The 17,520-nt window shown below is 49.2% G+C and overlaps 1 protein-coding gene across 1 annotated transcript; it reads right to left on the bottom strand.

Moving 5' to 3' along the window:
• Positions 1–14,360: 14,360 nt before the first annotated feature.
• On the bottom strand, positions 14,361–16,045 carry LOC133362316 (large ribosomal subunit protein eL19-like). Its single transcript, XM_061581246.1, has 5 exons — positions 15,874–16,045; positions 15,406–15,528; positions 14,829–14,949; positions 14,611–14,721; positions 14,361–14,460 (listed from the first exon to the last, which is right to left on the bottom strand). The coding sequence occupies exons 1-5, from the start codon at positions 15,977–15,979 to the stop codon at positions 14,361–14,363; spliced, it is 561 nt and encodes a 186-aa protein (XP_061437230.1). The 5' UTR covers positions 15,980–16,045.
• Between the last annotated feature and the right edge of the window lie 1,475 nt (positions 16,046–17,520).

Raw genomic sequence — 17,520 nt, 5'->3', positions numbered from 1 at the left:
ACACACACGTACACACAAAATCACACGTACACTCACGTGAACACACACACACGTAAACACACGTACATTCACACACGTACACACACGCACACTCACGTACACTCCCGCACGTACACTCACACACACGTGCACACACACGTACACGCACACACACGTGAACACACATGAACACACACGTACACTCACACGTGCACACACACACGTATACACACACATGAACACACATGTGAACACACACGTACACTCACAACAACAACAACAACAACAACCGCCATTCGCCACTAAGGGGCGGTGACGTCACCACGACGCTTGTGCCAGGCCAAGTGCACCTTGAGGCCACGTGAAGTGTCGAACGCCCGCTGGCAGGAGGTCACGGGGCAGACCCAGGTGCCACGGGTCGACTGACCGAGATGACCGAGATGACTGGCTGATGCACCACCTGTGCCCCCTACTGTACCAACTTTCTGTGCTTTAGCCACCCGGCGCTCCGCTCGTTGTTGTGAGCGTCGCTCCTCCGCCCTCCGTTGTTGTTGGAGGGCAACTGCCTCCAACTGCCCAGTAGCGTCCTTCACGAGCCTCCTCCACTGAGGCCGATCTTGACACCGCTGGTACCAGTCATCGGCAAGTCCACTCAGCTCCACGTCCTCCTGTACCACATCACTCCATCTCTTCTCTAGCCCGTGCCGCGCCCGTTTAGCCCCCTCGATCCGGCCGAACAAAAGCTGTTTAGGCATGCGGTGGCTGGGCATGCGGGCTACATGACCCAGCCAACGCAGCCTTGCCTGCCGGAGGAGCTCACTGATGGGACTTTGCCCAGATCTTTCAAGGACTTGTGAGCTCCTCACACAATCCAGCCTGGTTAAACCCATGATGGATCGTAGGCAGGCCAGCCTAAATGTTTCCAACCGGCGAAGATGCTCCATTATGGGGGTCCACGTTTCGCAAGCGTAGAGAAGGGAGGGAATGACCGTGGCCGAGAAGACCTGAAGCTTCGTGCGGAGTGACAGACCAGGTAGCTTCCACACAGCGTTACGCAACCGATGAAAAGATATTGCCGCTCGACTGATTCGGAGTGAGACCTCTGCTGATAAACTGGAGCCGGTCATAAGCACACTGCCCAGGTATGGGAAACTCTCCACTCTCTCCACAACTGCCCCATCACCGATTGGGAGTTGTGGGGGTGGAGTGTCCGATGGTACAAAATACCCAGGCAGGTGCTTAGTTTTGGTGGGGCTGATGGTAAGGCCCCACCTCTTAGTGGCACGCTCCAGTCTCAGCAGCAGCGTCTCCAACTCCTCTTCTGAATGAGCAGCTATTACCAAATCATCGGCATACATAACGTGGTTGACCAATAGGGAGCCATCCCTTGATCGCACCCGGGCGTCGATCAGCCTCCCATTATATCTGTACCAAATGGAAATTCCCCCGGTACAGCTATTGCAGGCTTCACGAACTACGCAGTCTAAATAGATGTTAAATAATGTGGGAGCCAGAGGACATCCCTGTCGCACCCCAAGGTGTACAGGGAAAGGCTCCGACTCCCGGCCACGTAGTTTTACCCGGGCCCGCTCACCATCATGAAGGTCCTTAATGATCGTGAGCAGAGGGTCAGGGACTCCGAAAGCACGAAGAACAACCCAGAGCCCAGTCCTACTGATGGTATCATAGGCCTTGACCAGGTCAATAAAGCAGAGATGTAGGTCGTTTTGGAATTCCCTACATCTCTGCTGTAGCAGACGGACAGAAAAATATGGCATCTGTGCAGGACCGCCCTTTCCTGAAACCGCATTGGGGCTCCGTAAGCCTCTCCTCAGCATGCCTAGCAAAGCAATGTGAACACACACACACACACACTTGAACACACACACTTGAACACACACACACTTGAACACACACACGTACACACACGTGAACACACACACTCACGTACACACACTCACACACACGTGAACACACATGTACACACACACGTGAACACACACACACGTACACACGCGTGAACACACACGCACACACACGTGAACACACACACACACACGTGAACACACACACACGTACACACTCACACGTGAACACACACGTACACACACGTGAACACACACACTTGAACACACACACTCACGTACACACACACGTGAACACACACACACACGTACACACACGTGAACACACACATTTGAATACACACACTCACGTACACACTCGTGAACACACGCGTACACACGTACCGTACACACGTGAACACTCACATGTACACACGCTCACATACACTCACACACACGTACAAACACTGACGTACACTCACACACGTACACACACACGTACACACATGTACACACACACACATGAACACATAAACACGTACACACACTCACACGTAAACACACACACATGTACACACACTCACACACATGTGAACACACACGTGAACACACACACGTACACACACGTGAACACACGCACATGTACACACACTCACACGTGAACACACACACGTGAACACACACACGTACACGCACGTGAACACACACCCACACGTGAACAAACACGTACACACACTCACGTACACACACACACGTACACACGTGAACACTCACGTGAACACACACGTACACGCACGTGAACACACACACACGTGAACACACATGTACACACACGTACACACACGTGAACACACACGTACACACATGTGAACACAAACGTACACACACACACGTGAACATACACACGTACACACACTCACGTACACTCACACGTGAACACACACACACACGTACACACACGTGAACACACACGTGTACACACACTCACGTGAACACACACACGTGAGCACACACACACACGTGAACACACACACTCACGTACACACACGTACACACACGTACACACGTGCACACACTAGTTCCCCAGTTCACGAGTGCTTCTCCACATGGTCAAGACATGATCCTTCAAGCGTCACTTACAGTGACCACCTAAAACACTAAAGCTGAAACACAATCAACGACTTCAAATACCTTCAAACCATTTCCAAGTATTCGCTCATAGCCGCACCCAAGTCTATTGTACTTGGAGTCTGCGTCTCTCTCTCTCATCACCACGGTGGCTATGAGATGTTAACTACCTTGCCTGGTCTACAGGAGGTTGTGGGTTCAATCCCGACCCTGACGATGCCTGCTGCTGTATATTTGGAGTCTGCGTCTCTCTCATCATCATCATCACGGTGGCTATGAGATGTCAACTACCTTGCCTGGTCTACAGGAGGTCGTGGGTTCGATCCCGACCCTGACGATGCCTGCTGCTGCTGCTGTATATACAGAAGTTGGCGGTGTCTCTCTCTCCTCTCTCTCTCGCCACGTGCTCCGTCACCATCACGATGGGCGTCACGGCCACGCGCGCGGTCCTCACGAGTTGAAGCGACGGGAGAGAGGGGAGAGAGAAAGACGCGGAGCTGGCAAAGAGCGATGCTTGAGCTCTCCCCCACCCCCCGTCTCGTTACCTTCGTGAGCGGCCCCCACCGCTAAGACGGCGGCGGTGGCGGCGATGCAGACGGCGAGGAGGGACCCCAGATGCCTGCCGCTGCTGCCGCTGCTGCCGCTGCTGCCGCTGCTGCCGCTGCTGCCGCTGCTGCCGCTGCTGCCGCTGCTGCCGCTGCTGCCGCTGCTGCCGCTGCTGCCGCTGCTGCCGCTGCTGCCGCTGCTGCCGCTGCTGCCGCTGCTGCCGCTGCTGCCGCTGCTGCCGCTGCTGCCGCTGCTGCCGCTGCTGCCGCTGCTGCCGCTGCTGCCGCTGCTGCCGCTGCTGCCGCTGCTGCCGCTGCTGCCGCTGCTGCCGCTGCTGCCGCTGCTGCCGCTGCTGCCGCTGCTGCCGCTGCTGCCGCTGCTGCCGCTGCTGCCGCTGCTGCCGCTGCTGCCGCTGCTGCCGCTGCTGCCGCTGCTGCCGCTGTGCAGGAGCGCGGAGACGACTCCCATGGAGGTCATGGTGCTGGTGGGGTGTGGATCGTGGCGGCGGGGGAATCGGTTCGATTCACCGACACTCTTTTCCCGCGAGATAGACGAGGCGGTGAGAGAGAGTGCAGTGGCGTGTGGAAGGGTGAGTGGAGTGTTTCAGAGTGAGTGGAGTGTTGTGTAAGAACATGGATGCTACACCAACTGCTATTGCTGCTGCTGCAGTCTAACCCCAGCCAGAGAGAAGGACCCCAATGAATGATTAACCCAGCCATAGAAAAGGACCCCTATGAATGATTAACCCAGCCAGAGAGAAGGACCACAATGAATGATTAACCCAGCCAGAGAGAAGGACCCCAATGAATGATTAACCCAGCCAGAGAGAAGGACCACAATGAATGATTAACCCAGCCAGAGAGAAGGACCCCAATGAATGATTAACCCAGCCAGAGAGAAGGACCCCAATGAATGATTAACCCAGCATCAGTTTTTGTCTATCACATCAGGTTTTTGAGATATCAAATATTGCATTTTCAATAAAAACTGCGGAAAAAAAATATTAAATAAATGTGGATATCTACATAAAATGATATTGTAAACACACTATCCTAAACATACAGCACCATATTTTAACACTAAAGCAGTCACTGACTCGTAACAACTTGCAATCATAAGTGACAGAGTTAATGTCTGGTAAAATCAATGAAAATGGGGTATGCCGATAGCATAAAAATGAGATGTGATAGAGCAAATCTGAGATCAGATTTGGAATCAGCACCCTGAAATCAGTCTAAAACTACACACACCACACACAGACAAAGCTACGCCAGGTAGCCTCTAGCAGGGCTGTAGGGGAAAATGCTGTAAGTAGCGAGTAGCAGCAGCAGTGTCTATGTACTACACACACCACACACAGACAAAGCTACCCCAGGTAGCCTCTAGCAGGGCTGTAGGGGCAAGTGCTGTTAGTAGCGAGTAGCAGCAGCAGTGTCTATGTACTACACACACCACGCACAGACAAAGCTACCCCAGGTAGCCTCTAGCAGGGCTGTAGGGGCAAGTGTTGTTAGTAGCGAGTAGCAGCAGTGTCTATGTACTACACACACCACGCACAGGCAAAGCTACCCCAGGTAGCCTCTAGCAGGGCTGTAGGGGCAAGTGCTGTTAGTAGCGAGTAGCACCAGTGTCTATGTACTACATACACCACGCACAGACAAAGCTACCCCAGGTAGCCTCTAGCAGGGCTGTAGGGGCAAGTGCTGTTAGTAGCGAGTAGCAGCAGCAGGGTTTATGAACTACACACACCACGCACAAAGCTACCCCAGGTAGCCTCTAGCAGGGCTGTAGGGGCAAGTGCTGTTAGTAGCGAGTAGCAGCAGCAGTGTCTATGTACTACACACACCACGCACAGACAAAGCTACCCCAGGTAGCCTCTAGCAGGGCTGTAGGGGCAAGTGCTGTTAGTAGCGAGTAGCAGTATCTATGTACTACACACACCACGCACAGGCAAAGCTACCCCAGGTAGCCTCTAGCAGGGCTGTAGGGGCAAGTGCTGTTAGTAGCGAGTAGCAGCAGCAGTGTCTATGTACTACACACACCACGCACAGACAAAGCTACCCCAGGTAGCCTCTAGCAGCGCTGTAGGGGCAAGTACTGTTAGTAGCGAGTAGCAGCAGCAGTGTCTATGTACTAAACACACCACGCACAGACAAAGCTACCCCAGGTAGCCTCTAGCAGGGCTGTAGGGGCAAGTGCTGTAAGTAGCGAGTAGCAGCAGCAGTGTCTATGTACTACACACACCACGTACAGACAAAGCTACCCCAGGTAGCCTCTAGCAGCACTGTAGGGGCAAGTGCTGTTAGTAGCAAGTAGCAGCACCTATGAAGGCCGGCACAGCACACGAGGGGGTGGGTGGCCAGCACCACGCCCGACCGCCTTGGTCTCTCCCCCAGTGCTAGCGATGTTTACTCCACACCGCCGCTACACCAGGTACTCATTTTGAGGCTGAGTCGACCTAGGGGAGGCCCGGGACCGGTTCAGATCATCGTCACCGGTGTTGGCCGTGAGCGGGAATCGAACCCGTGTCGCCGGGTTCGTAGCGCGGCGTAGCGCTAACCGCTGCACCGCCGCTCCCCCCAGCTGTACACAGACACACGCACAGTCTGCACAGACTGCCGGGGGAGGAGAGGCACCTCACGTGGGCAGCAGCAGCAGCACGGGGCAGCAGCAGCAGCACGGGGCAGCAGCTGACGGGTTGGGTGGTGCTGGGGGTAGAGGCGCGGCCACCCGGCCCGTCACTAGAGCCTCTCTCTCGTTGGTACGGAGCACCACCAACATCAACATCCACGATGCCGCGAGAACCACCCTTCCTTAGCAGTGGTAACCACCCTTCCTTAGCAGTGGTAACCACCCTTCCTTAGCAGTGGTAACCACCCTTCCTTAGCAGTGGTAACCACCCTTCCTTAGCAGTGGTAACCACCCTTCTTTAGCAGTGGTAACCACCCTTCCTTAGCAGTGGTAACCACCCTTCCTTAGCAGTGGTAACCACCCTTCTTTAGCAGTGGTAACCACCCTTCCTTAGCAGTGGTAACCACCCTTCCTTAGCAGTGGTAACCACCCTTCCTTAGCAGTGGTAACCACCCTTCTTTAGCAGTGGTAACCACCCTTCCTTAGCAGTGGTAACCACCCTTCCTTAGCAGTGGTAACCACCCTTCCTTAGCAGTGGTAACCACCCTTCCTTAGCAGTGGTAACCACCCTTCCTTAGCAGTGGTAACCACCCTTCCTTAGCAGTGGTAACCACACCCATCCAGGTTACCTGCACTGACCACTCACCTGATTCACCGCCTGTACACACACACACACGTACACACACACGTACACACACACGTACACACACGTACACACACGCACACACACACACGTACACACACACACACGTACACACACACACGTACACACACGCACGTACACACACACACGTACACACACACACACACACGTACACACACACACGTACACACACACACATACACACACACGTACACACACACGTACACACGTACACACACACATGTACACACACACGTACACACACGTACACACACACACACGTACACACACACACGTACACACACACGTACACACACACACTACACACACACACGTACACACACACACGTACACACACACGTACACACACACACACGTACACACACACGTACACACACACACACACGTACACACACACACGTACACACACGTACACACACACGTACACGCACACACACGTACACACACACACGTACACACACGTACACACACACACACACACGTACACACACACGTACACACACGTACACACACACACGTACACACACACGTACACACACACACGTACACACACACACACGTACACACACACGTACACACACACGTACACACACACACACGTACACACACACGTACACACAATTAATTAAGCGGAGCAAATCAAACTGTGGCCCTTATCCGCTCTACCAATTCCACTCTGACCGGGGCATTGCTCGCCTATCCGAGTTACCAATTCTCCCCTCCATTCAAATTTTTTGTTTAATGTGTTGCAACTTTTAAAACCTCCTTTTATAAACGATTATGACACCGCTATAACATTTGTCCCACGGTCAATCAATCACCACCACCATCACCACCATCACCACCACCACCATCACCACCATCACCATAACCACCATCACCACCACCATCACCACCACCATCACCATCACCACCATCATCATCACCACCATCACCACCACCACCACCATCACCGCCACCATCACCACCATCACCACCATCACCACCATCACCATCACCACCACCATCATCACCACCATCACCACCACCACCACCACCACCATCACTGCCACCATCACCACCATCACCACCATCACCATCACCACCATCACCACCATCATCACCACCATCACCACCATCACCATCACCAACCATCAACACCATCACCATCACCAACCATCAACACCATCACCACCACCACCACCATCACCACCACCACCATCATCACCACCACCACCACCATCACCACCATCATCACCACCACCATCACCACCACCACCATTACCATCACCACCATCACCACCATCACCACCATCATCACCACCATCACCACCACCACCATCATCCCCACCATCACCACCACCATCACCACCACCACCACCATCACCACCATCATCACCATCATCACCACCATCACCATCATCACCACCACCATCACCACCATCACCACCATCATCACCACCATCACCACCATCATCACCATCATCATCAATAGCATCACCACCATCGCTACCACCATTACCACCATCATCATCACCACCATCACCACCATCATCATCACCACCATCACCATCATCACCATCACCACCATCACCACCATCATCACCACCATCACCACCATCATCACCATCATCATCAAAAGCATCACCACCATCATCACCATCACCACCATCACCACCATCATCACCACCATCACCACCATCATCACCATCATCATCAAAAGCATCACCACCATCGCTAACACCACCATCACCATCATCCCCATCACCACCATCATCACCATCACCACCATCATCACCACCATCACCAACATCATCATCACCACCATCACCACCATCATCATCACCACCATCACCACCATCATCACCATCACTACCACCATCACCACTATCACTACCACCAACATCACCACCATCACTACCACCACCATCACCATCATCAATACCACCACCATCACTACCACAACCACTACCATCACCAGCATCACTACCATCACCACCACCACCATCACCACCACCATCATCACCACCATCATCACCACCATCATCATCACCACCATCATCACCACCATCACCAGCATCATCACCACCATCACCACCACCATCACCACCATCACCACCACCATCACCACCATCATCACCACCATCATCATCACCATCATCACCACAATCACCACCATCATCACCACCATCATCACCACAATCACCACCACCATCATCATCACCACCATCACCATTCTGGTTTCGTAGCCAGCTGCGTACGATTCCGTTGAGCGAATCGGCCCCTGTGATTAAGATCGCGAACAGAGAGCGAGAGAAATCTGCCTTAAAGATATTTACCGACCCCCGATGTTGTTCAAAGTGCATATCTCTGGTTCTCGAGTGTGCCATGTCATACACCTCGTTCGGGCCTGGTGCTGCTGCTGCTGCAGAAGCTGCCCCAGGATGTTGGGCTGCGTTGTGCTTGGGATTGGGCTTGCTTTGCGTGACGATCGCACAAAGTGTGCACTATGTGTAATGTTTTATTGTGCGTTTATAGGTTTTATTGTGCGTTATAGGTTTCGTGTGCATTTTGTTAACGAAGTCGTGGATAGGCGGGTGTAGTTGCCAAATGCAATGCCTCTTCGTGGTGAGGCCTTGCCACTTTATCGATCACAATTTCTCTGCATTTTGCATCGGTCGCCTGAGCACGCATGAGTCGGGGTTTTTGTTTGTTTTGTTTAAACATCCGTAAGCTCATTACCGTGCACGTGGGGGCGATGGGATGGATGTTTGTGAGAAAATGTGATTTGATTTACAAATCCTGTCTTTGCTTTGATTTGACATTGGGGGGCGAAAATAAAAAAAACCCATGGTCATGCCAGGTCTGGCTTCATGCCAGTCCCATATCCACCCACACAGTGGCCGTGGTGATGTCGCTGGCAAAACGCAGCCATGTCTCGATGGGCTGGTGACGTTGTGAATTGTCGTCTTGACAGGAGAAGTTTGACCAAGCTGCCGCCGGTGGTGTACACAAGCAATGCTGGAACTGTGTGTGAAATATGTGTGAGATTAAAGTACTGATCTGCATGTCTGGATTAGCACAGCTCCAATATTTTAGAACACACTTTCCAAGTTACATTGCAAGCAGGGTAGAATGTTGAACAACTCAAAAGGTTTTTTTCATCGAATGCATTAATATATTTTCTGGCCAAATATATGTCATTGCTCGTGTCCAACTTGTCACATTGGTTTGAGGTTTCCAACAAATGAATCCTAAAGTAATTGAAATATTCATCTTGATTCGTGAACTGAACCATTGTGAGAATCGTACCTACCCTGAACGTCTGTCCATGAATTTCAGCTCTATCGGTTTCTAGGGTGAAATGTTACAAGGAGTGAAATTTATCTGCAGGTCAAAGTCTTTGGAGCTGTTTAAAATGTTTGATAAGAGCCATAACCACACTTTCAAAGTTCACCCTAGCCATATCAGTGATTGGATCTGTATGTTAAAGAGTTTAAAAGACACGTCTTAAGAAAACGGCAGGGTTTAAAAATATGTGTCTTTACTGAAATACTTATTTTTATTTCATTGTTTTAAAGTAGTTTCTTAATTATGTCAAGCTGTATTTATAAAACGTAACTTTTCTCATTCAGCCATTGCTAAAAAAATGATTAATGACCGCTAACCTAGTTATAAAGGTTATATACCTTGTCCTCAGCGCGTTGTGGTAGAACCAAAGGTTATACTGGTAGGAACCTGGTTACACTAGCCTATAGGGGATTATTGTGTCCGTCCATCGTGCAGGGAGGGGCTGGGTGGGGGGGTGGGGAGGGGCTGGGTGGGGAGGGGCTGGTCACCCCGTGGTGCCCTTATAAAACTCAACGTTTAACCTACTCACGCCGACTTGTGCCCGCCCTCAGTTGGCCATATTTGTGGAATACACCACGCCGCTGTTGACTCTGGCCATTGACCGAGCAACCCGACGTTCCTACCAGCTCCCTCCGCAGGACAATGTGTTTTGGTTTAACACATTGGCTTTCGCGACCAATAGTAAAGGTTTTTAGGCTAGATTGCGTACTTAAGGTTTTTTGGCAAAAAAGCCCTTGTGACATTTTGTTCTTGCTTGCGGTTGTGGTGCGTTATTAACTGCGCTTTGATTTTCTGTGTGCTCTCGTGTTACAACATTGCAACATGGGCGAGTAAATTTGTTTGGTGCGATCCATCAACTCACTTTGCAAGGACATGAAGAGGAAGGCACAAAGGAAACGGTCTGCAACCCACCAGTCAAATGAAGGTCATATCAACATGTACCCGAGCAATGCAATGTGGAACCAGTGGCCGACGTTTTCTATGATCACGAAGTGAACGCCTCATGTTGGGGTAACGTTGCAAATGGAAACGTAGGGATTAATGGTGCATTTGTGCCCATCTTGACACGTGCACCGTCAAACACATGAACATTAAAACGTATGCAATGGCAGACCAAAAAAACAACACGTGTACATGGTACACAATTGCGCATATGCATACCTCACAAAACGATGCACACCAGGTACCACTATAGATGTCGACTGTTACGGCAAGTGCCGTTTGTAACATTCAAACCGAGAACTGCTTTGCCTGTCTTTCCCGTGCCGATGTTGAAATGCCCGCACGAGATACTCGTTTAAAGCCAAGTCAAGCTTAGGAAGGCCAGGCCAGGTTGTGATACGAATTGCCACTGACGTTATCTGCGGAATGAAACTCTGGTCAGTTGGGTTGTGGTTCAGTAAATCTCGAGGCCACCGCCACGCCCCAAAACGTAAAGATCCCAACCAGCCGATGTAGATTGTTAGCAGGTACGACACGCACGGTGGGTCCACACACCACACTGACACCTATCCCCAGTGATGTTTGCACACAAAGCCATTCACCCATTTCAGCCTGAACCACCACTCCCCGCAACACGTGAGCACCTTCCCAAGGCGCAAGCTGAAACGCATTTAAACTCAAATGGCCAAACACATCCATACCTGCAAAATGCAGTCTCATGCCTGTCCCAACACTTTGGTGGTGGTGTGTCGACCGCAGAGCATTTATAAAATATGCAAATTAACCCAAATCTTGTCCAATTCTTCCTTGTATCTAAAATGTTGGGAGGTTTATGAGCTCATTCCCATCCCGACTCACGACTTATTAAACCCGCAGGTCTGCACATACGGTCAGCGCAGCTGGCGCAATGGAATATTGACGTTAAGCAATATTTGAGTACCTAAATTACTTACGTTTTGCTTTTGGCACTGTATCAAGATGGGGTGGTCACATGACGCCACCGGTTGTTGGAAATCTGCACTTCCCGTCGGACAGGCTCCCCTCGTTAATAGTCAATGTATAAACCTAAAAAAATGTTTTCGCTATGCTGCAGTGGACATGAAAGGTCCCATGACATCATTGTGTAAAACATAAGGTTGCCATGGGTGGGGCTTAGAGGTAATTGAGCTCGGGTAAAAAAAGCGTACTCCATTACGTGCAGCAGGCAGCATATCTTTTGTACCGCAAACAGGCGAACGAGTGGACATACGTAATTTGCAAGGTGTCCATCCATGACGTACCTCCTAAACGGTACGCCGTAGGAAAAAATAAAATATGGTTACTGAAGGCATTTCCAGATACTGTACTGGCTTTCCCACAAAACCCAGAACGTCTACTCTTTGGTTCTTTCGGTAAAGCCAAGTAAGTAAAAATAAAAAATTGCTTGTGTTGCGATCGAAACGTCGTGATGTTTGATTGCTACATACGTGACTTTACCGAAAGAACCAGAGTATGGATTCCTGCAGTCACGAAAGCTTTAAACCAATAATTTCTAGTCAATCTTTGCACATTGATCAAACCGGATGTGATGTGCTTCAGTGTAGGCCAGGAAGGGTCACTGGCAAAACATACAGCACCTTCAATTTCAGTGCAACTTCAGACTTAATGCCGCTTGAAGAATGGTAGCTTGATTTCTCATTACCAGTTGGACCTCAATGTCATTTGTTATGCGTAAATTCCAATCCGTGTGACCTCTGCTCCAATGATCACACCAGCGTCATTCAAGACAATTGGAGTGCACTTGCCTGAACCGGTTTTCACATGCCCAGGTCAACTCTTGAACACAGGACAAGATCAATGATCAGAGTACCACACGTCCAGTTGTCGACCCATCTCATGAATCACTTCAAAGCGCACACCTCGTCATTAATAAAGACAAATTGCAAGGGGTTCAAACAAAATCCCTATAACGCGCATTTATATTCTGCGCCAATTCACGAGCAATGCTAGCAATGTTTACATAGCAATCCCTAACTGCAAAAACTTGACAATACCCTCCTGGAAGTCTTTATACTCGTGAAGCTTTCAACGCTAAACCAGCACAATGGGGTACACAGCCCTAGAAAACCTAAAATGTCTTGCTTCTGCCACTGGTGGCCAAAATGCCTCCATTAGAGGGAGCTCTAAAAAGGCCTTCTAGGGGTCTTGCTCGGCCTGCTCTTTTAAGGTAACTACACCTGGTGGAAGAGATAGTAATACTAACTCTTGACCTCTGGCAATCAACTGTTCTGTACTCATACAGTAGAACCTCGGAGATCGAACGCACCAGAACTCTAACAAATCGGTGTTCGAACGATATTTCAGAACATTTTTTGCCCCGGAAACCAAACGAAATTCGGAGATCGAACGGGCAATCGTGACTTGAAACAACCTGTACGGCTGAGACGCGTATGGGCGTGCATGACGCTTGCCCAAAGGTTTTACCGTGTGAGGGGGTCAGTTAACACGTAGCTCTCACCGTGCAGTTACCCAAAAAACATCGTTCCTTAACTTTTTCATTAATTTCCTTTATTTTAGTGCTAAAATGTGCAAAATGGGTTGAGTTACAGAATTTTTTAGAAAAATATCACCCAATTAAGGCCGTAGCCAACCAAGTGAGCAATCTTTTTCATGATAAAGCAATGTCATTTTCAAAACATCCTAAAACAGGCAGAAACAAACCTCTTTAGGCAAGTTTTTAGTCAGAAAGAGCTCAAGTGACTCAGTGGCAGAAAAGAGGCACAGAAGAGAAAGAACCCCAGAAGGGCAGTTACCCGACGTTATTATGGAAGGGGACTTCTCCTTCCAAACAATAACACCACCACCTTCCACTCAAGCCATCAACTTTATTTTTCATTTATTCCATATATTTATTCATTTATTCCATGTTTCTTGTTTTTTTGGTATGATTTTATGCATGTAATTACTGTAAACTTCGTGTAAAAATGCTTTGAGAGATTTCTTGTGTCTGGAACCAATTAATGTCATTAACATTAATTCTTATGGAGAAAATTAATTCGGTGTTCGAATGGCCTTCTGGAACGAATTAAGTTCGATCTCCAGGGTACCACTACTGCTCGGTGCTCAGTTCAGCTGTCAGCGGCCTCTGGATTTCAAGTTCAGTGGGGATAACCCATTACACCATGGCATCCAAGTACAACAAAACTCGCATTCAACATCAAAACGAGGAGACAATGGGTGTGGGGATTTCATAGTTTATTGACTGACAAGAAGATACAAGGTTGATGATGCGAGTTGACCTCCCCAGCAGGGAAGGCTCACTTCTTGGAGCTCTCCTCCTCCTTCTTGGCCAGGAGGCGCTCCTCACGGCGCTTGCGTGCTTCCTTTGTCTTGGAGCGATGAGCCTCTGCCTGGTCACTGCAGAGCAAAGCAATCAGGACGAACGTGGGTTAGGTTTACAGCGAGTGAAAATATTCACATGTTAATCCATGATTGTGAGAACACACCGTATATCACAGCCAGGAAAGTGCAACACTTCTAAATTCTCGGGTTAGCACAGCCACTTACGCGAGGACCTTCTTGCGGGCCTTGTCAGCCTTCATCTTGTGGATGTGCTCCATCAGAATGCGCTTGTTCTTGAACACATTACCTTTCACTTTCAGGTACAGATTGTGGTACCTAAAATTTACATTCATAAAAACAGTCAAGCCATGAACCACATACATTCACATAACAAAAATAATTCAATGTGTTGTAATGTATATTTGGCTGCGAGTGGCACTCACATGTGGCGATCGATCTTCTTGGCCTCACGGTACTTGCGCAGGAGACGGCGCAGAATCCGCATGCGCCGCATCCACACCAGCTTCTCTGGCATACGGGCGTTGGCTGTACCCTTGCGCTTACCTGCAAGGACAGCAGAATAGAAACATTAGAAAGGCGTGGCTATGATGCTTAATCTAATTTCAGCAAATTAAAATCCAACTAGTTCGTTACAACTTTGTACTTTTACACTCTAAAAGCTACACCAATCAATATTGCATTGTTCAGGGCTAGCACAGGATTCATGCAACCATAAAATAAAGAAAACATGGGGCATCCTGGGACACCCACATTACCTCAGGTCTTGCATTATTTCCCACCTCGGTGTTCACACACTCAAGAGCACCCCCATAAGCACACAGATTTCAAACTCCTGCCAACCATTAAAATTATCACACGGTTGGCAGCTTTTTCAAGAGGACAACATTGGGCACCGCTCTTTTACAAGCATACACTAAGGGTGTGAGAGAATGTAGAGCACTAAGAAGAGAGACGGAGTGCCCGGCACAGGGTGAGCGGGGCACCAGGGTGACCGCTTACCGTAGCCCATGTGCCGACCCTTGCGCCGCGCCTCCAGGTTCTTGCGGCAGCGTGCACGCGAGTGCACCGCTACCGGTTTGCGGATGATCAAGCCATCCTTAATCAACTTGCGGATCTGCTGCCCTGAAGACAAAAATAGAACGAGGTTAGAACAAGTGGGGTGGGCAAGAGTTAACGCTGATAAATGTAGTTTTACCCCCTTCTCATATGGAATTTACCAGAGGCTAGTTTACACACGTTTTACCACTATAAAAGGCTCTTACAAAGTCAATGTCTAACATATTCTAAGGTTTTTTCGCTAAAGTCACGTAGGTAAAAAAATTTAAATTAATAAAAGTAAAATTAAATAAAAATCACGACGTTTCAGAGGCAACACAAGTCTCCGTCATCAGGTAGATTTGCTGTATCAAGTGAGCCAAGTATCAGTTTCCACAATGTTAAGACGCTGTGGCTTGTGGCGATCCTTACTTGAGTTTGCGTTTGCGATCTCGTTTGTTTCGTTGGGGTCCAGCCAGACCTTCTTCTTTCCACAGCGCAGCACGCTGGCTGACAGCCGCTTCTGAAGCCGTAGCATACTGTTGAGCGACAGTCAAGTTACATGTTAGTTCATGACGAGCACCATCTCAACTTTAAACGTTATTGAGGCACGTATAGAGTATATTTTAGTTTATGACGAGCACCATCTCAACTTTAAACGTTATTGAAGCACGTATAGATAAGTGTTTTCTCCCACTGTGGACTTCTCCAATGAGGGACGGGCGAAACCAGAGATTCATTTCAGTCAGCAAATCCTAGTCAAGTGCTTATTCCAGTCTACCAGCGAGCCGGAATGATTCACTCACATTTAACACGTTGCGTGAAACAAAATTATTAAAGAGCTACAAAACACGAGGGATATAACACGTGGAATTTTGAATACACCCGCACATATCACATGGACTGCAATTAAAAAGCGTATTATTAGAACCCGTCCTATAGACGTGTGTTATACATAATTCGGGCTTCAACAAAGTCAACTCGCAGGTCTCTTGCCAAAGTCTCAACGCGCTCTCCATCGGTCTTTATATAAATAATATTTAATTTGCATCGACTGTAAACGATTATAGCACGGAGTAGCAGCGTATACAAATGTACGTATACAGCCTTCAGTCAAGCCACTACTGAGGGCTTCCACATGCCGTGAGTTATTTAACCAAACTTGTGCAGTTCTGCATCTTAAACAACTACGCTGGTTTGGTCGTCTGCGTGCGTATCTGGACGTTAATTTATTCACGGACCCGCCCAAACAGCTAGCTCTGATTCGTCGATAAAAAATAATAAAACAGCCGGCAAAAAGCCACAGCTCACTTTCATTCGACAAATATGAATAAATAAACCTGCCACACAACAGCGTCTCTTCGGTCAACAATTGCACCTACTTTCACGCAACACCATTTTCACAGTGATGGTCGCAACGCAAAATCTACTGTAGGTACAGTGTTGCTGTTGCACCCGCCGAACACTGCGTTCTGGTGGCGATATCTCCCCAACGAAGAACGTCCGCGGCTGCAACCAAAACCCTCCACTAATCAGATAGCCACATACATTTTCAATTCCAGAACTTTCAATAAAATCTGTTCATTATTGGTGGGGTTCGGTTCGACGGCCCAGTGGACAAAACTGACCACTCTTTCGTACGCAGCTCCATCAATATTGCGCCCATTCCCTTGAAACCACTGTGCTTAATCTTTCATTGGGCCGAAACAAGTATGTGCAAAGTGGCCCTGCACAGTTCCCCGCCCTACATATCAAACCAGCGCTCGAGAAATTCTGTCGGTGTTGCCTTCAATCTCATTGGACTAATTAATTATCCCTTACATTTAATTGCCTCAAAGTGGCCTGCGTGCTTTGTGGCAGCAGCACGCGTCAGTCAGTCATTCGTCCATTTCCAAACAAGCAGAATCACACAGAAGGTAAGTGCTGTGTGATAGCATAGGTATGCCAAGGTCTGCGCCGCAGTGGTGCAGTGCACTGTGGGCGCACATCCTGCGCTGTGTGAGTGTGGTGTGTATGCAAGTGTGCGAATGGTTGTTACGGTTATATACGTATATTTATGTATATACGTATTTTTCTGGA

The sequence above is a fragment of the Lethenteron reissneri genome, unplaced genomic scaffold (genome assembly GCF_015708825.2).
Source record: "Lethenteron reissneri isolate LAM-NWPU_2019-01 unplaced genomic scaffold, ASM1570882v1 scaffold_1433, whole genome shotgun sequence".
Lineage (NCBI taxonomy): Eukaryota > Metazoa > Chordata > Hyperoartia > Petromyzontiformes > Petromyzontidae > Lethenteron > Lethenteron reissneri.
This window is presented reverse-complemented; position numbering and strand designations above follow the sequence as displayed.

Coding starts and splice junctions, on each gene's coding strand:
- LOC133362316 (XM_061581246.1), bottom strand. CDS start 15,979: ATGCTACGGCTTCAGAAGCGGCTGTCAGCCAGCGTGCTGCGCTGTGGA. Junction 14,950..15,405: donor GGGTCGGCACATGGGCTACG/GTAAGCGGTCAC, acceptor CTGTCCTTGCAG/GTAAGCGCAAGGGTACAGCC. Junction 14,461..14,610: donor GCCCGCAAGAAGGTCCTCGC/GTAAGTGGCTGT, acceptor TTTGCTCTGCAG/TGACCAGGCAGAGGCTCATC.